General features: G+C 47.7%; 1 protein-coding gene across 1 annotated transcript in view; it reads right to left on the bottom strand.

The window, feature by feature from the left end:
* Nucleotides 1-1372, bottom strand: part of SYDE1 (synapse defective Rho GTPase activating protein 1) — a 121543-nt gene extending 120171 nt beyond the window's left edge. The window contains exon 1 of the mRNA XM_085654368.1: nucleotides 1152-1372. Coding sequence (XP_085510494.1) covers nucleotides 1152-1239 — 88 coding nt within the window. The 5' untranslated portion in view covers nucleotides 1240-1372. The remainder of the gene's footprint in view (nucleotides 1-1151) is intronic.
* Nucleotides 1373-20414: the final 19042 nt, after the last annotated feature.

Raw genomic sequence — 20414 nt, 5'->3', positions numbered from 1 at the left:
TGAATAACAGATGTTTATTGTTACCCAACTCAACAGTACTCATGTTATCGACCTCAGAAGGATGAAAGGCTGAGGGGACCCACTGGGATTTGAACCTGTGACCATGACATCAAACACAGGGGACATTAGTCCACTAAGCCACCAGACCCTGCTAACCCGAACTGTTCTCCCTCTCCACTGCCCCTTAAGCCTCCTTATTCCCTCTTTCTCATATAATATATTTTGCCATGATATGGCAGAATGATTATTGGGAAATCCGAAGCTCACACCCCCACCCCAAAATCTTACTGACCAAGCTACAGCCCAGCCTATGTCATGTGTGAAATTTACAGCCAGTTCAGGCCTTTCAATAAACAATAAATTGCTTTGTTTGACTTGTAATTCCAATTTTAACCGTATAAGAAAGACATTTAGTAAAATCACATGCAGAGTGCTGCTGTATTCTAAAAAGTCAGGAAAAGCGAAAGTTATAAGTGACAAGGGGAACTTGACATCTATGCCCACCCTTTCAAAAGTCAGTGTTATGCCCCACAGTATAAAGGCGCTCGTGCGCTTTAGCAACCCATTGGGTGTTTCTAGCCTCTCTATCATGTTCTGAAGGCGTCTGTACTCCTATCTCAATCTCTGGAAGTCCCTGGATATCTTCCCTCGCTCTCTCAAAATCTTTGGGTGCCAGGCGCCTTGCAGTGGATCCCGAGGTTTCAGGGCACTTTACCTCCCTCTCTGCAAATTTTAAAGTGCCATTCCAAGCGCCTTACCTCGATCCCTCCTTGGAGATTTCAGGAGCTTTCTCTCACTCTGTCAACTTCTCTGGTTCCGAGAACCACACGTTACGCATTGGACGCTTCTGGGCGCTTTATCTTGGTCTCTGAAACATTCTCAATGCCTTACCTTGCTCTCTGAAAGGCTCTTGGTGCCAGGCGCGGTGCCTCGCTCCCTGGAGGTTTCGGGGCACTTTTATCTACTCCTGTAAACGTTTCTAGGCACTTTACCTCTCCCTCTAAAAGTGTTCGGACGCCTAACCTTGCTCCCCAGAGTTTTCAGCGCGCTTCAGCCCGCTCGCTGTAAGTTTTTGGGAGCTGAGCGCCTAACTCCCTACCTGGGATTTCTAGGCACGTTAGTCCCTCTATAAACGTTTCTGGGCGCCTTACCCCGCTCCTTGGCATCGGACTTCTTGCGTTTGAGCCTGTCCTTGCCCCGCAGCCTGGAGAATGTCTTCTTCAGCAGAGGCTCCGCCATGGTGGAGACTGGTGGGGGCACTCTAGGACGGGCAGGGGGGTCCCCGAGGCCCCCCTGGAGTGCAGCCCCCCAGCTCTAGCGGCCGCTCTTCCATCCTCAGCTCCTCCTCTTGTCCAGCTCCTCTGGAAGGAAAGTCGCAGGAAGCGAATTCCAGGCGTGCTTTCAGCCACTGTTTTCCCTTTTGGGTCTTAGGCTGAGCAGGGCGGGGGCGCGAGGTGGGGGCGACTGTGGGAGTCTGGGTGTTGTAGTCTCTCTCTCTCTCTATCGCTCTCTCCATCTCTCTCTCTCGTTTTATTTATTTGCCTGCGTCTTTCACAAGCGGATACTGCTTGGTCACAGAGCGGATGAGAGATGGAATTCTGTGCACCTTTTGAAAATTTGACTCACTCCTCTAACAATCTGAACATTTCTTTAGATAACTGTGAGACATTTTGGATACTTTTGTATACTTGTTAAAGAGTTCTCTACACGTTTCGAATACATCAGAGCAATTTTCGAACAATTATGTGCAATTTTCGAGCAACTGTGCAACTTTTGGATGCATTTTTCAAACTTTTTCAACAATTCTGTTCATTTTCTGGAGCATTCCATGCCCCCTTCAAACAAATACCTGCACATTTTGGACATTCATATGCACTTTATAAATGTATTCTCACACACATCCCTTAAATTACGTCACGCGTCATGTTTTGCTGTTGGTGGCCAGTCTCCCATTTTGACACGGGTGTTTTATATTCGTGTGGTAGGGTGTGAACTTTATACCATAAATGGGGAATTTCAGTGATTTTTCCTATTTGAGTCACAGCCATAGCGCAGTTTTTAACTGTGTTTTTTGTCAGTGAATTTTAGGGGTGTTATTATGATGCAATCAATTGGGTTGACCCCCCCCCCCAAAAGCTTGGCCTTTAGCCAGGTCCAAGTTTTTGTTTTGTTTAATGGACCCTGATTGGATAGCACAACTTTAAGGAAAGCTTTATACCCAGTGCACGTTTCTCTGACCCATGCCTTTCCTTCTGGTGTCTGTGGTTCCGAATCCATAACCCCGAATCCCTAAATGGTGATGAAGCAGGTGGTGAAGCTTGCCATGAATTTCGCACGGGACTCAGGCATGAAGCTTGTCCTGTCCGCAGACCCTTTGGGTATTTGCAGTACCTTGAACCCTTCAGTGGGGTATGAAATCCATGGTACCGAGACCGGTGCGAGGACCCTGGCTGCCATTTTATATGTCTGGGTACCTGGAATCTGGAAAAGCATCTATGGGCGCTGAAACGCTTTTGAGTTTTTTAAATTTATTTTATTTAAACAATATGGAGACCCCATGATTGTCCCCCCCACTATGACCTGGAGATCAGGATGTGCTCACCATGCCCCTTTATATTGCCTTTGAAATTTGATTTAGGGCGTAGGGATTGTGCCCTGTTTCCTGAAATGGTGGCCACTAGAGAAATTGTTTTCTTGATGCCAGCTATTCAGCGCTCTGACCTGCACCACCTTCATCCAATAGGGTTCCTTTCGTTTTTAGGTCGAGGACCGTCCGGTCTGCCGAAGGCAGAACCGGAAGTCGGAGATTTAATGTTTCTGAGAGTGGCTCTTTAGCCCGCCTCTCTTTTTGCCTCTCCTCCATTGGCTGGCTTCCTAAACGGAGGCCAGCCATTGGAGGAGAGAGCCGTCCCGCCAAATAGGCTCCGTCTTTTTCAGATTCGGGGGCGTGTTCCGTGCTGTTCTTTCCACTTTTTAGCCACGCCCTTTTAGAACAGCAGGAACACGCCCTCGAATCCGAAAAAGTTTGGAAGCTTCCATCCGCCATTTTTTTGCTATCGTCTGGCCGTGAGGATCCATCCGTCTGGCGCCGTGTTGTTGTGCTGGTGTCTGTCTCTGAGTGTATCTGACTGTACAAGCTTGACTTTCTGTTAGTCTCCGTGTACGTGCGCACGTGCCTCTGTGCACGTCCGTCTTTCCGCCAGTGCTTCGGTGTGAGAACGTTTGCCTGCCCCTGTGTTTTTTTTGTCACTGGAGTCCTTGTTTGGCTTATCTTTATCACAGAGGGGCACGAACCATATGTTAAGCAGCAAGCCCCCACCACAAAAGGAGCGCCCTCGCCTGAACGTCGTGCCCACACCCCCATCTGCTCGAGACAAAAAGCACCGCGGGACGAGATTCAGCAACAGCGGGCCCTGTCGGGGCGGTGCCGCCTCAGCCGTTCGCATCGGATACTATAGGAACGTGACAAGCAGGGGATGAAATGATTGAGCCTACCTCGCCGTTAACCAGGCTAACAAGGCCACCGGCGCAGCATTCTTTCGGGGGGGTTTGTCTCTACGAAACCAGAGTAGCCACAGTTGTGTTGGCTAAATATTTCGGGCCAGGAATCACTAACGTGGAGCGCGAGCGTCACCTGCTGGCCACAAGTCGAGCATGGCACTGAGCTGGAAGCTGAGCGGGAATGTTGCATTTCGCCTTTTTCAGGGTCGCCGCAACAAAGATAGCTTTCTCCACCGCCAGCCGCGGGCATAGTTCGACAAGGCATTCAGCACCCGGGCGAGATTGAGGGGCGAGACGTGCGAAGAGGGCGTTGTTAGCCAATCGCCCAGGGAGGAGTGCACACACTCTAATGCAGGCTTTTCCAACGAGTAAGCTATGTGAGCTACTGGTAGTTCTCCAGCTACCTGTAAGTAGCTCGCCTGTGTGCAGCCCAGCCTACTACATTTGAAGCTTTTTAGGTCGAGGGACCATCCGGTCTGCATCCCTCTCCCTCACTACCTCACTCTTTCACTACCTCACTCTCTCACTACCTCACTCTCTATCTACCTCACTCTCTATCTCACTACCTCACTCTCTATCTACCTCACTCTCTCTCACTACCTCACTCTCTATTTCAATACCTCACTCTCTCTCTCTATCTCACTACCTCACTCTCTCTCTGCTAATGCAATAGGTATCACATATGCAAAAAAAAGCTAATGCCAATAGAAATGACAATGCCATTTATTTAGGGATACAAAAATAATAAAAAAATAATGAGCAATACCAATAGCTCTACCTATAATATTGCCGAGACCATTGCATTGTAAATGCTTGTTAAATTTTATAGTTAGGATATGCGGGAATCGGATCCAAAAATCTTCGGGGATTACAATGGCCAAGATATACAAAAATCATAACTCCTTCAGGTCAGCTCAACAACTTTCTGAAATGCTTATACCCAGTGCTTAATGTATAAAAAAAATAAGTGCCAGGGCCCTCGTCAGAAGGCCACCACAGCTTGCTCCACCCACTGCTACAAGTGTGACATGACTGTTCAAGGCCCCCAAAGCTATAAGAATGGCTTGGGTGGCTGGTATTTGCTGAGCCACTGGAATTATGCGATTGTGTGGAGATTTCCCTATTAGTATAGGTTTGCTGCCTTTACCACATAATCCATCATCTGCCACATAATCTGCAGATTTTATCCCCAAAAAATGTTTCTATCTTAAGCGGTTCAAAAGTTCATTAAAATGCAGTGACACGTGTTGCCACACAGTGGAAGGCTGTTGGAAATGGCCCTTTCTATGGTGTTTTCCCTCAACTTTTTGCTTTTCTCCTTCCCAGTTTTCTACTGCTCTGGATGCTAGCCTTAGGACGTGAGCGCATCTAGCACTGCAGTGCAATATCAAAGCACTATGCTCATCATATACATACTGTGGAGCGGTGTATATAGGATGGGCTGCTTTGAGTTAGCTGTAACTCCCTTGTCATGGGATAAGACCTCTACCAGGGGCATGTATCTCAAATGAGCCTACGTGGGCCTGCTGGACTGGTTGTGCCATCCACGGAGATAGATCATCGATTGTGCCACAGGTTTGCCCTGGTGGAGCCTATGTGCATGGGTTACTATTTCTCAGTTTGCCATTTAGAAAGCTATGTGTCAAGGTTCTGCATGTCTCCTGCTATATCTTAGTTCTCCCTGGTGACAGGGTACCATGTTTGGAAGAAGTTGGGCGTGTGCGTTGCATAGAAGAGTCATGAATGGCCTCAGGTGTTGTGTTGGGTATGACAGGGCCTGTTTCTCGCATTGGAATAGCATGATGGGGGATAGGGAAAGGCTACCAAGCATTATTTATTTCGGGCGGAATAGTAACAGTATAGTTTTTGGTATTGATGAGTTCATAATGGCGAATCCTCTCCGGTAGTATGAGTGGGTTCGACATTACGGTGATGGGAAATGTCACTTTGGGAAAGTGGAAATTTCCATGTGCGTGGCTCTGCGTGCCTCGCGGCATGTCTCCTAATTCGCAACTGGGTGCTAGGGGACAAGCTACATCAGTGCATTCCTGATAGAGGGCCATAAACTAGGGGTTCACAGGTAACTGTGGACCTCTGACTCTGAGAGGCCTTTCTGGGATGGTTACGTGGGGCTGAAATTCAATCAATCAGGGTAATTGTAAGCGCACTTCTCACCCGTGAGGGCCTCAAGGCGCTGGGGGGGTGGGGGGGGATTGTCCGCAGATCTGTTAGCTGAAGAGCCAGGTCTTGAGGGTCTTCCAGAAGGTGTTCAGGGAGGGGGCGTGTCTGATTTCCGCTGGTAGCTCGTTCCAAGTCTTTGCAGCAATGTGAGAGAAGGATCTTCCGCCTACTATGGCGCTGTGGATGCGTGGGTTCGACCAGTGCGTGGTTGGAGGATCAAAGGCTTTTTTTGGGTACATGGAAGTTGATTCTGTCATTGAGAATTGGCACCTGCATTCCAGGGGGCAGGGTCTTGGCCCCACTAAAGATTGTGATGAAACCTCCCGGGGTAGGATGGCAGACAGGACAACATTTAGAGAGGGCCTGTGCATTTCAAAGGTGGCCTTTTGAACTGATTGTATCTTCAAAGTCCATGGTGGGAATAACTACTGGGGCTTCGGTTTCCGAAAGTAGAGGTTCTTTTGGATTTGGACCCATACTACGCTGGCTCGATACTGGGACATTGACATGAGGAATCATTAGGACAGGAGGGACTGCAACTGGACTATCCACAGACTTGTGTTGGCTTGGAACTTGTCATGCTCCAGGAAGGGGACTATCACTTGATGGATTTCGCCTGGACTTTGTTGGCCTGCAGCTTGTGCCAACTGTCGTGGCTTGGTTTTGAATACTTTCCAAGGGCGGGTGAGTTGGCCTCCTGTCCACAAGATCCCAGGGATGCAAAGGCTCGCACTATCTTCACGAGATCATAAGGACCGTACTGGATGTAGTGGAGACAGGCGGAAGTGGTCGTGATTGGGACAAGGACAGTCCAGATGTACACCATCATCTTGCTGTGCAAGAGGAGTGTGTGCGCAAAGATCAACAGCCACCTGAGGTGCTGGGATATGAGGAGCTTGAGGAGTACAGGGGAAGCTTGCAGAGACTGAGTGACCCTTGCTTGTAACCAAAGCCTGTGGTGTCCAAGGGGTGTTGGGGAAACCTGAGCCGGGAGCCTGGACTGTCCTATTTGGAACTGTGGATTCTGATTGGCTTTGAAGCATCTTTGTCAGCCCCAAACCACTGGGTCTAACAAAGGCCCTTTGCAGATCCCGACTGATCAACTTTCTGTTACTTGAAGCTATATTTTGGTGTTAAACTGGTACTAATGAGGTGCAACCAATGGCAATACAGTGTTACCAAGTTTAAAAATGACGAAATAATGAAATATTATTACTACAAAATGTGCCGCGTTATGCCGCATAATTTGCCTTTTCTTGCAACATAATTTACTCAACCCGGCTGCATGATTTGGGCCTCTCCTGCCGAATAATTTAAATGGCCCTTGGTATTAGTTGTCTTAATGTATTTTGAATTACTCAAAACTGTTGCTCTTCTCAACTATTAATAACACAAACAGCGCCATAAGGTGGTAGCTGTAATTAGTGCTGGTGTTGACAATTAAGTGTCAGTGCGGAGCACCGGAAACCACAGACTAAAATGTACTACTGCTCATACCTCGAAATATACTCAACAGACTTATACCATAGAAACAAAAGCAAATTTTCTGAGTAAAGTTCTACATTCATGAGAAGTCTGATGTAAATCTGATTACCTGTTTGGCTTGTAGGCGCGAGCAAAGCTTTCTATGGGAATTAGAATTGGAGATCATTTCTAATTTCACCCGTTTACCTTTTCCGCTGCATGGCTCTGCATGCAGATTGGCAAGTCGTGCCTCAACTATCTAAGTTACTGACGTGCCAAATTTCTAGGAAGTCTGTCTACAAGATCAAAAGTTGTAGGTAATCTAAAATGCCTTTTCAATGGAAAGTGCACCTGAACCACAACTCCACAGTGAGTAAAATAATTTTCGTTACATCATGCTCTTTTAAATAATGCATGGGCGTGGGGAACCAATACCATTATGAGCAGTTCACATAACCACAAGGAGCTACAGGTGCCATTGTCCCCCAGGGGAGGCAGTCACACCGTAAGATGCTGCCCTATAGGTCGCACTTACCTACGTGAATTGATCGACTTCTTTCTGTATCTACCTCATCTTTTTTTTTAGGTCTGAGTTTTGACAGTGAAGTTGTCAGACAAACCTATTGCTAACAATATGCATATAGTGGGCTTCAGTTCTGCCGCTTTCAAACATTGGCTTTCTTTGACCATCTATTTCAGCCCTTGCTTGAGACTTTGCCAATCAGGGCATGACTATGTCCAATGGAGTATTTAACTCTCACCTAATGCAATTGGCTATTTGAATGCATCCTTTCACCGAGTGGTTAGTTTGTGAAAAAAAGAAGTCCTGGGGCTCTCATCAGAAGGCAGCTTGCACCAGCACATTTCTCCTGTTAGTGCCACCTAAAACAGAACCAACTAGCAACCATGAAAGTGGGAAGAGGAGGTGGCGTACTGGCCAGACCTGCTGACTTTGGAGCTGGGTAACCAGGTTTGAGGCTCAGTGTTGGCTCAACATCCTGTGAGTCTGGGCAAATCACTTAATCTCCCTCTGCCACAAATGAATGTGTCCTTAATTGGTGCCCATGAAAAGGCTGGTGTTGATGATTAAGTGCCAGTATTAAGCACCAGAAAGCACTGGCTCAAATTAAGTATTGCTTTCACTTCCACTGAACTGCATGAGGGACTATTTTACATCTATACCTCTCTCTGTCAGCTCCTTTCACACCCTCTCATGTGTCACACTTAATTTGTGTGTTATTACTACCTGTAATCAGAGACGTTTTAAGGCATGGGCAAAGTGGGCTCTAACATGTGACTGGATAACAGGATTGAATTGTAAAAAGAATGAACAGAATTGGAATAAAACTTTTGATTAAATGGATTAACTTTGGCATCAGTGCTACGCGTGAATTAATGCTGTGCATCCGGATTGGGGCGTCACTTCGCCCCATTGTTTCTAGTGTTTCACAAGAACGTACTTGGGCAGTCCATGATTCCGGGTTTGCATGCAAACAGATGAATGAAGAACTTTGGATGAACTATTGGATAAATAGGTGTGCACTACGACTTTCTTTTTTGATGACGTATCACTATTCTGCCCACCCGACGAGTAGCACCCATTGATCACCGACAAATACATTTACAAAAATCATATTGTCCATTGTCAGACCGCTGAAACAGCGTTTCTCGAAAGTGAATTTTATGGACTACGTCTTTAAAGCGAAGTGGATTACCATTGGTTGGACTTACGGTTAACATTATGCAGCGTTAGGACGCACGTTATGGATTTGCACAAATTGTGATCATGGTTAACAACTAAATGACATGCTGCTCAATCAACGTTTAAAACAACAACTGGGGTGGGCGGGGGACTCAATGTTTCAATGGTTTAAAAGTTTGGGAAGGTGATGTGAACAGCGTAAGGTTAACGCTCAGAACAATGGAGGAGAAACACCACATCGTAAGAACACGGGATAGGGAATATAGGGAGTCACCGCGAGGGTCACGAACTGATAATTACTATTAAGAAAAGATTAGCTGAAAACCTTTTTGCAGTGCACTGTGGGCCTTGTAGTTCAACGTATTAGTGGGTGTGAATTGGAAGTACGCAAAAGGTGTGGGACTGTGACACAGGTATTTAAAATCAAGTGAGGTATTTGGGGATGTAAAATGGTTCTCAACGGGATGGTGAGCAGTAACCAGAACGTTTGTTTAAGGTACGGGTTCGTTTTGAGGTTAGAAGATGTGGTTTATACATAGCAAAGTGAACTTAGCAAAGTGAATTAGAACTGTGAAACGAATCATAACTAGAGGGTTGGGAAAAGTTGGAGCAGGCATTTATTCAGTGAATTCAGCGGTCAAAACGTTGAGTGTGGAGCGAATGGAAATCGAATGTATGCATTTCTTACATTTGTTGCATCCGTGTGTGATGATTAACATGGCAATAATGATTGAAAACTCAGTCTAACAGTAATGTTTTAAACTTGTAGATAAACCCCTGACGAAGGGCCGGGAGGGGCCCGAAATGCATTGGGTGAAAAAAGATTATTTTTGGAGGAACACTTATGCTACATTCCATGCTCTAGGATAAGGCGAAATGTGCATGCCTACAGCATTTAAGGATATAATGTATTCATAAGAGTCTAACATGTGACTGGATAACAGGATTGAATTTTAAAAAGAATTAACAGAATTGGAATAAAACTTTTGATTAACTTTGGCATCAATGCTACGCGTGAATTAATGCTGTGCATCCAGATTGGGGCGCCACTTCGCCCCATTGTTTCTAGTATTTCACAAGTACGTGCATGGGCAGTGCACGGTTCCGGGTTTGCACGCAAACAGATGAATCATTAACTTTGGATGAACTATTGGATAAATAGGTGTGCACTCCAACATTCTTTTTTGACAAACTTTTTTGATTGTTGTTGATGATTAAGTGCCAGTATTGAGCACCAGAAAGCACTGGCTCAAATTAAGTACTGTTTCACCTCCACTGAACTGCATGACGGACTATTTTACATCTATACCTCTATCTGTCAGCTCCTTCCACAGCCTCTCATGTGTCGCACTTTAATTGTGTGTTATTACTACCTGTAATCAGAGACGTTTTTAGGCATGGCAAAGTGGGCTCTGACCTAGGGCCCCAACCTATCAAGGGGGCCCTCTGATAGAGCCAGTGCTATTCTGCACACAGTCCTGCACTCATGACCTGGAATGATTCTCAAAGATAGATTGTTTTAAAGACCATTTTCCTTTAATTTATGTCTAATACAAACAATGTGTGGGAGTCTATTACAGACATTTTGCAGACAAATGTTTGTTTTTCAGCAGCATGCAAGATCCATAAAAAAGTTCAATTTAAATCGAAACTGGACCTCCAATATGAGAAAGGGTAATAGGTTGCAGAGATTATTTGCAATAATATTAGTGGAGTGCTCCTATATTACAATATTGAAAACACACATCACTATCCCTGAATATTAGATGGAAACACATTTAGAATTTGGGCCAGTTTGCCCATGCAGTGACGGTGACCTGGCCAAAGGGGGCATGAAAGAGCTGGTTGGATCAAAAAGTCAAAGCTTTTCCAAACAGGGGTCCCCAAAACATGTTTGGCCCAGGGCCCCCAAAATCCTTAAAATGTCCCTACCTGATAGCAGATTAACCCAAATTAATGCTTGTACAGCACACCCATTTGTGTGCAGCACCAAAGACTTTTTTAAGCACTTAAAAATGTTTCAAATAGTTTGTTCATCTTTTTCCTTAAATGTTTCAGGCAGTTACTGCTGTCAATGCAATGGCGGCTAAGGGCGGTGTAATATAGGCTCCTGCAAGCCCCTATGGCGCAGGTGGACCCCCATCGGTGAGTCCCACTCCCTACCCCTTAAGAGGTCCCGTAGTCAGCCCAAGGCCAATGAATATCTGTCATATACTCAAGAGGCTCTTATCACATTTTCTCCGGGGAGTGTGGGGTGGGGGTGAGGAGGGGGGAGAGTCTGATCATTCTGCGTTACTGACTACAGATGAAAGGTTAAAATCAGGAGCTGCTTTTCGTACAGTCTGAAATCCCTGAAAATGTTCCACAAAATAAATGGTGCGTCATGGGCGGGTAGCGCTGTGCTCAGACGTCACCTGACCACAAAGGAGCACATAATGACCACCCCAGAGGTAAGACTCGTGATGCTTGCACAATGTGGACCTCTGACCTCATTAAACTTATGAGCACGCGACTCGCGAGGGGGCTATCAACGTCCGTCTTCGGCTCCTCAGTGCCATAGAGTGAAAGAAAAAGATGGGGGTATGTGGGCAAGAAGACGGCATCTTCCTGACCTCAAGAAAACTTGAACGGATAGTTTACAGCTCCGTGTCGCTGAGACCTGTAGGGGGTATTTTCCATGTCAACCACGGGTGGATGGAAAGGGGGAGGTTGACGTGGGTGGGGCATCCGGCGCGCGCGTTTTGCCCGTGAGGGGAAAGGTTCTGGTTGCAGTTATGCCATTAGGAATTAGCATTTACGCAAATGAAGGAGACTGTGGCAGGAAGGGTGGGGGCGCCTGGTAATTTGGAATAACAAGAGCGTTCAGCACTGAGGATCCAATGTTACATCCTTCGGGGGGCGGGGAGTAGAAGGAGAGGGGAGGGGGCGCTAACAAAGTCCCTGATTGTTCCATGTGAGAAAGCCGTGAATGAGAAGGCTCACTGGAGGCCTTATGTGCCAAGGGACCCCCTCCCCCCTAACACCACAACACTCCACCCCATCTCTACAACCCTAGTCCTTCTTATGCGAAGACTATATAATTCACTCACTTCTACAGTCGCAAGAACTGGGGTTTGCTCTCTCGGTTCTGCCATCCTGCTAAAAAGGAAAAAGATTCATGGCCTGACCGCGTAAGGGGCCTCTTCCAGAACAGCATGAATTGCCCAGAGGATTAGAGAGGAACTCCTATAGAAAGGGATCCATCTTCCAGATGTGCACAGAGTTGCGTTTAGAAAGGGATTCGCCCCCAGGGGTCTGGAGATGCTCTCGAAGAAAATAATTCATCTTTCCGTGGTTTAGCAAGGTGTACTTCTCCAAGAAGTTTACCAGTTCTCCTAAAATAGGGAATTACCTCCGAGGGTTTGGAGAGTGTCTCCACTCAGAAGTTAGACAAGCTATTCAACAGAAATGGATTCATCTCCTAGAGCTAATTGTCTCCTTAAAAAATACATTAATCCCTTGACTTTCAAAAGAAGCATCGTGCAGTTCGCCGGTCTGCATTTCATATGTAAAGGCCTACAGGGCTACTCAGTAGGCCCTATGAGCACACCCTCGCACCTTTACAACAAATAACCTTTCAGGTTTGTAATCTGAAAAGAGGGGGTTCTAAGTCAGTACTTTTCCTCCTTCTATAAAGTCCGTTATTCCAACAGGGGCGCGAGTTTGGTGGTGAAAGCAAGCACACCTCTTGTTTCTTTTAAAGTTTGAGTTAATCTGTACATTATACTCAAAATTACACGTACCCCAAAACAAGTTCCTTTATTGTAAGAGCATAGACAGCGCTGGGGAATCAGACAGAGCTGGGGACTCAGCAGAGACAAAGATAGTGCTGGAGCCTGAGTAAAGGCAAAGAGAGCTGGAGACTGAGCAGAGAGACAAAGACAGAGCTGGAGACTCAGTGGAGACAGAGGCAGAGCTGGAGACTGAGTGGAGTGACAAAGACAGAGCTGGAGACTCAGTGGAGACAGAGGCAGAGCTGGAGACTGAGTGGAGAGACAAAGACAGAGCTGGAGACTGAGTGGAGAGACAAAGACAGAGCTGGAGACTCAGTGGAGACAGAGGCAGAGCTGGAGACTGAGTGGAGAGACAAAGACAGAGCTGGAGACTGAGTGGAGAGACAAAGACAGAGCTGGAGACTCAATGGAGACAGAGGCAGAGCTGGAGACTGAGTGGAGAGACAAAGACAGAGCTGGAGACTCAGTGGAGACAGAGGCAGAGCTGGAGACTGAGTGGAGAGACAAAGACAGAGCTGGAGACTCAGTGGAGACAGAGGCAGAGCTGGAGACTGAGTGGAGAGACAAAGACAGAGCTGGAGACTCAGTGGAGACAGAGGCAGAGCTGGAGACTGAGTGGAGAGACTAAGACAGAGCTGGAGACTCAGTGGAGACAGAGGCAGAGCTGGAGACTGAGCGGAGAGACAAAGGCAGAGCTGGAGACTCAATGGCGCCAGCATGGGAAGTGGATAGATTAAAAGTGCCTGGAGGGTCTTATCTGCTCCTGATATCTCTAAATCCGCATTGACTCCCTCTCTGTCCCCATCCAGAACGCACTTGGGGCGCTGGCAGGAATCCCCCACTCTTGCTTCCAATCCAACAATATTCAATACAATTTCACATCTACGAGAAGGCACACACCCGGGTGACCCATCAATACATTCCACATGCATTTTTTTTCCATGAGTAGGTTTGAATTACTCCAGGAAACTCGCGAGTAAATCAGACGTATCTGCGAAATACATCTGTTCATACCCATGGATCACCCTTATGGAACTCATTCTCATCACATCTGGGACTGGAAATTATTTTCTGAGATCCAAGAAGCTTTTAAAGACTCATCTCTTCTGCCAAGCCTGGTAGCTAGCCTCCTGGCTGCTGGCCATCCAACAGCCTATGATGTGGGCAGACCTGCTGGAAAGATGCCTAGCTCCAGCCACCCTCTCCCAGGACCATATTCTGACCCTTCACAAGTTCTTTACATGTTCATCTCAGATTATTTGCTAAATCCATGTATTTATCAACTTGATGCATCCTTATTTATTCCTGTACAATGTGATCTGACCTACAGAGCTCTGAAGATATCTCCTGTGGCTTGTAGCACTATACAGAAATCTTAAGAATACACTTGTCAAGAGTAAGTTGTACATACAAACAATTTTTGGTGAATCGGGTCCATGATGTCCAGATTAGACAACAGCAACACACAAATGACGGGCACAGCAAACGCTGAAGCTCTGCCCAAGAGGCCATGTATCTTGCAGTAGTCCACCTGATGACAATCACCCACTGGTGAGACCACAAACCATGTCTCGAGATCTCCCTCTACTATCCCTCCATTGAGCCATATTCCATCTTTAGAACAGCTTGTCAAATTCACAAGGTTCTCCACTCAAGTCTCCTAGATCCAAGGGGCACCCGCACTGTCCAGTGGCACAAACGTTACACAGCAAGACCCTGCTCTGCCCCCGGTCTTTGGAACAACCCAGGTGCCCTCTGTAGGAAAGAGACCCTTTTTTGCATGGTTACCCCCTACTTTTTGCCTGACATCTGATGCAACTTGACTTAGTAAGACCCCTGCAAAAGGTACCATGGGTACCAAGGGTACTGTGACTGTAGAAGGCCTCTAAGGGCTGCAGCACCTTTTGTGCCTCTTTTAGAGGCCCTGTACCTTGACACCCACACACAGCCATTTCAGGGTGCATTTTACGGCGCAGAGAAAAGTGAAAAATCGACATGGCACACATCTCTATGTGCCATGCCTGCAGCCCACTGCCTGGGGCCTTGGTAAGTCACCCCTCTAGCAGGGGGCACTAGCCCTCAGGTGAGGGTACAGTGGTATGGGCCTTGTACCCCTACAGTGTCTAAGTACATTTGTAGACGTTGTAAGTGTAGTAAAGCCATAAAGAGTATATGATCTGAGAGTTGGTCATTAAAAACTCCACAGCTCCATTATGACTTTATTAAAACCTGGGAAGTTTGGTAGCAAACTTTTCAGCACATTAAACCCACGCTGATGCCAGAGTGGGCTTTAATGTAGAATGCACTCAGAGGGCATCTTCAAGATGCCCCTTGAAAAATGACCAGCCCTGGTGTGATTCCTGAATGACTACCCACCATTTGCCACCCCAGACAGGTTTATGGGCCCCTGGGTAAAGGGCCTCCACTCTCTGGGTCCAGAAACAAAGCCGATCCTGGGCAGAGGTGTCAGTCCTCCTCCACCAGGATGGGCTGGGTCCACGAAGGGGAAGCTTCAAAGGCCTGACACCTTTGTCAGCTGTCCCTGTCTTTGCTGCCCCCTGGCTCCCACTTTGGGCAGGAGAATCAGCAGGCAAACCCAACTAGGAGGAGAGGTGTGCCTACCTTTGCCAACCCCACCTCTCAGGTGTGGAAGGCGAGGTGAAGCACACATCTCTGTCTCCTTCATCTTGAAGATGAGGGGACCCAGCCAACTAGGAATAGACTCATGCCCCCTCCCACTGGAGGGTGGCATAATAGGGGCTGCACCAACCCAGTGCTAAATTTGAGCCAGAGGTTTCTGGTGCTCAGTACCTGCACTTAATTGTTTTCAGGTGCTCTGCACCAGCACTTAATTGTCATCTCCACACTTATGACACTCTGCCACATTGTAACGCTGCTCATCTAATTTAGAGATGAGCAGAACAACGGTTGTTTATGAATATAATATACATCAAAAAATATTAATACCTGCCTCCCTAGCCATTCCTTTAGCTTTGGGGACCTGGAATAATCTGAACTGTCACACCTGCAGGCGAAAGAGAGATGGTTAGTAGTTGTTTCGGTACCGTCATTGGTAGCAATGATAAGGCAATGGGTGGTGCAAGCTGCCGTGGCCTCCTGGTCGGCCCTGGCACTTATTATTTTACAAATTAAGCACTGTATCCACCCCAAGGAAGGGACCCATTGGTCCCAAACTGCACACCCCTTTTAACACCCTTAAATTTAGTATATAGGGGCGACCCTGAACCTTACCTCCTCAGATTCGAGGAAGAAAGAAGAATGACTGAAAAGCTGTGCTGACCCAGGAAGAAGAGGACACCAACTGCTTTGGCCCCAGCCCTAACGGCTTGTCCTGACTCCGACCTGACTATAGCGAAACCCCAGCATGTCCAGAAACCAGCAGCCCCCCAGAGCCTGGAGGACCTGCCCCGCAACCCTCTTCAAGACAATGTGTCCCATGAGAACCGGAATTGCTCAACCAAGACTCACCTGCAGAATCCAAATCCAGGCTGCTCCGCGATTTTGCACCACTCTGCACCCAACGCCCACTGCCCGAGTTCCAGTGGCCCAACACCACGAGGAGGTCTCCCCTTGATCCCAGACCTCCCTCAAGCTTCAAGCCAATGCCTGCAGCCTCAACCTGAAAGGACCCCCCGACTGAGACTGGAGCGGGTAAGAAGAACCCAATGCCAAAAACACCCCTGCACCCGACGCCCCACGGCCTTGGGTTGCCATCCAACGGTGCCCAGGCATCCCCCAAGATCCCAACTTACCTCTCCAGCCAGTGGTCGCCTCCAGGAAGCCTCCCTGCCCGAACCTGCAACATCTTTACCTAACCCGAGATCCTCATTGAAATTCACATGGCCCCCAACATCGCCTTAGCACAATTCACCCGGCCGCCCCTGTGCCGCTGGTGGTGCAACCCCTGTACTGAATGTTGGACCCTCCAGTGCTGATCTCTAGCCCAGGAACTTTGCTCCCACAGCCAAGTGGCCTGCTCATAAGCAGTCCCTGACCGAAGGCCCCCTTAGCCCAATTGGCTAACATTGGGCCACTGCACTCTGCACCCGGCCGCCCCAGTGCCACTGGTGGTGGAGCTTGAGTGCCTACTTAGACCATGGGAAACCTTGGTCCTAACCCCCAAAAGTCACACTCGTAAGATGTTTACTTACCTGTGAAACCGATAACCATTTTCTCCTATAGGAACCAATGCTACGAGTTTTTGTTCCAAAAATGTTGTGTTGAACTGACTTTGTAGGAAAGAAAAAGTAACTAAACTGTAAACCCTAAAAAGTATTACTTACCGTGTGTTGTGAGATTCCGGGTGTATCTAGGTATTCCACCCCAAGTAGTCGATGTAATCCAAAAGTAATCTAAAGGTATTCCAAAAGTAATTACTGTGTAATTTAAACTGCTTTTTGAACCAATACAAACATGTAACGATTGCAAATCAATTCCCAAGTGCACTTCTTGAAATGTTCTATGCTTGAAAGTATTTTTACCTACCTGTACAAAGTCCTGCTTGGTTCTAGTTATAAAACATAAGTATACCTTTTTTTATACTTACCCAATTGGTCTGGATTCAGTCCCTGAGTGTGTGCCTTCAGTCTTGATTGAGTGAATACAATAAATGCTTAACACATCCTCTGGATAAGCCAAACTGCTCGCCCACACTATCACAGAGAGCTGTTAGTACTTACCTAATTTCGCCTCTGCTATACCTCTGGGGACTCCTTGGACTCTGTGCACACTATACCTTCCTTCGGTATAGTATATACAGAGCCGCCTCCTACACCCTCCAAAACCATCGACCTAATCTTCGACGTGCCTGAAGACAAACATGCAATATCTGGGAGCACTCATAAGAAGACCTGAGGAAGCACTTGCATTTTTCAGTACATGCAGGACAGGTCAGTGAAAAAACAAGCATTGGCAAAGCCGATAAGCCTCACCTATGCAAGAGCTATTGGCTTTGCCAATATGTTATAGCAATGTTGTACATCAGAGTGGCTACTGCTCAGCATGGCTAAAAGTTAGTAAAGGGTAAAGGAGAGTGGAGTGTCATAAAGTTGAGTAGAGTGGAGTGTTATGGAGTGGCATAGAGTGGCGTACATTAGATTTGAGTGGCGTGGAAATGAGTGAAGTGGAGTGTCTTGGAGTAGCGAACAGTGTTGTGGATTGTTGAGGAGGAAGTAGAGTGTCGTAGAGTGGAAGGACATAGAGTTGAGTGGTGCAGAGTGGAGTACAGTGTCAGAGTGTTGTAGAGTAGAGTGGAGTAGAACGGAGTAGATTGTCGTGGAGTGGCATGAAGTGAAGTAGAGTAGGGTGGAGTAGCATGTCATAGAATAGAGTGGAGTAAAATGGCATGGAATGACATAGAGGGTGTTGCTTATGGCGCCGTAGAGTGGAGTGTTGTCGTAGAATGTCATAGAGTGCTGTGGAGTGGAGTGGAGTGGAATAGAGTGGAGCAGAGTTTAATGTAGTAGATCATCAAAGAGTGGATTATTGTGGAGTGGAGTGTCGTAGAGTGGAGGAGAGTGAAGTGAAGTGGAGAAGAGTAGTCTACAGTGAAGTGGCATAAAGTACAGTGGTGCATTGTAGATTGGCGTAGACTGCAGTGGCAGACAGTGCATTGGTTTTGAGTAAAGTTGTGTAGAAAGCACTGACATAGAGTTCAGTGACATAGAGTACCCCTAGAGTGCAGTGGCATAGAGTAGAGAGGTGCAGAGTATATTGCAGTGGTGCAGAGAGCAATGGTGCAGAGTGGAGTTGCGCAGAGTGGAGTAGAGTAGCATAGAGTGAATTAGAATAGAGTGGAGTGGTGCAGGTAAGCGCGGAGTAGAGCAGGGTAGAGTGTAGTGGTGTAAAGTGTAGTGGCATACAGTGTAGTGGCATAGAGTACAGTGGTATAGAGTGCAGTCATGCAGAGTAGGGTGTCTGAATGCAGTGTCGTAGAGTGCAGTGTCGTAAAGTGCAGTGGTGTAGAGTACAATCATGCAGAGTAGGGTGTCAGAGTGCAGAGTTGTAGAGTGAAGTGTCGTAAAGTGCAGTGTTATAGAGCGCAGTGGCGTGAGTGCAGTGGCATAGAGTGCAGTGGTATAGAGTGCAGTCATGCACAGTAGAGTGCCAGAGTGCAGTGGCATAGTGAGCAGTGGCATAGAGTGGTGCAGAGTATAGTGCAGAGAGCTGTGATGTAGAGTGCAGTGGGGCAGAGCAAAATAGAGTGGAGTAGAGTCCCGTGATGAAGAGCGCAATGGTGTAGAGTGACATAACATGCAGTGGCGTAAAGTGCAGCAGCATAGAGTTGAATTGCAGAGTATAGTGTCATAAAGTGCCGTGGTGCAAAGTAGTTGGCATAAGTACAGTGGAGTAGGGTGCATTGGTTTTGAGTAAAGTGGTGTAGAGTGAATTGGCATAGAGTACAGTGGTTTAGAATAGAGTGGCATAGCGCAGAGTGCAGTGGCATTGAGTGGCACAGAGTAGAGTGTAGAGGCGTAGAGTGGAGTGGAGTGGTGCCAAGTGGAGTAGAGAGGCATAGAGGGCAGGTGTGAGAAAGTGCCATCTTTCTTGCATGGTATGCCCCCACGTTTTGCTGAATTGCTGAATGTACTTTGACTGAGTGTGCCCTGGACTCCTGCCCATCAGGTGCCCAGGACCTATGTTCCTTCCCTAAAACAGAAAACCCAAATTGGCAAACCCTGGCCACATGTCAGCCCCTGGTAAATGGTACCCTAGGTACCCAGGGCCTTGTGACCAGGGAAGGCCTCTAAGGGCTGCAGCACTCATTGTGCCACCCTTAGAGGCCCTGTACCCTTACACACACACACTGCCCTTGTAGGCTGGGTGTCTGGGTACAAGACAAGACAAAGAGTCGAAATGGCACACATCCCTGTGTGCCATGCCCCCCACCTACACTGCCATGGCATACATCAGTCACCCCTCTAGCTGGGTGCCCTATGCCAATGGTGTGGGCACAGGAGCAGGAGCCCTGTGACCCTACAGTACCCAGGTCCATTCCTGGGCACTGTAAGTGCAGTGCTGCCATTTAAGAGCACATGGTGCTGGGAGCTCGTCAAACACGAACTCCACACCACCATAATCAAACGTCTCAGCACATTAAACCCACACTGATGCCAGTGTGGGATTTAATGTACCAAGCACCCCAGAGGGCATCTTAGAGATGCCCCCTAAAACCTAACCTACAATCCACGTCTGTTCTGAGGCAGCCTAGGCTGCCACACAGCAGACATGTTGCTGGACCCCTGGGTAAGAGAGCCCCTGCTCTCCTGGGTCTGCAACAATGCACATCCTGGGCGAGGTGCTAAATCTCCTCCCCCAGGATGGGCAGGGGGAAGCTTCAAAGGCATGCCGCCTCTGTGAGCTTCCCCAGGCCACTGCAACCCCCCACTCTGGCGGGAAGCTTGGCCGGAAACCCCAAATAAGGACAGGGGATGTGCCAGCCTGCCAACCCCACCCCTCAGGTGGGGGAGGCGAGGTGAAGCACATCTCCGGGCTCTCGCCATCTTGAAGATGGGAAGCCCTACCCTATCAGGACTAGGCTACTGCCCCCCTCCCACAGGAGAGAGGCAGGATAGGGGGTGTACCCACCCCAGGACAGGGACCCATTGGTCCCTGCCCTTCACCTACCTGTAACGCCCCTAAATCTAGTATTTAGGGGCACCCTGAACCTTCCTTCCCGAGATTCCAAATTCCAAAATCTGAAGAAGAGCTAGAAGAAAGAAGACCTGCCCTGTAGCTGCTAAGAAGAGGAAGACACCAACTGCTTTGACCCC

Source organism: Triturus cristatus, chromosome 4_1 (genome assembly GCF_964204655.1).
Source record: "Triturus cristatus chromosome 4_1, aTriCri1.1, whole genome shotgun sequence".
Classification (NCBI taxonomy): Eukaryota; Metazoa; Chordata; class Amphibia; order Caudata; family Salamandridae; genus Triturus; species Triturus cristatus.
The sequence above is the reverse complement of the archived record's forward strand: the minus strand, read 5'-3'. Positions and strand labels throughout refer to the sequence as shown.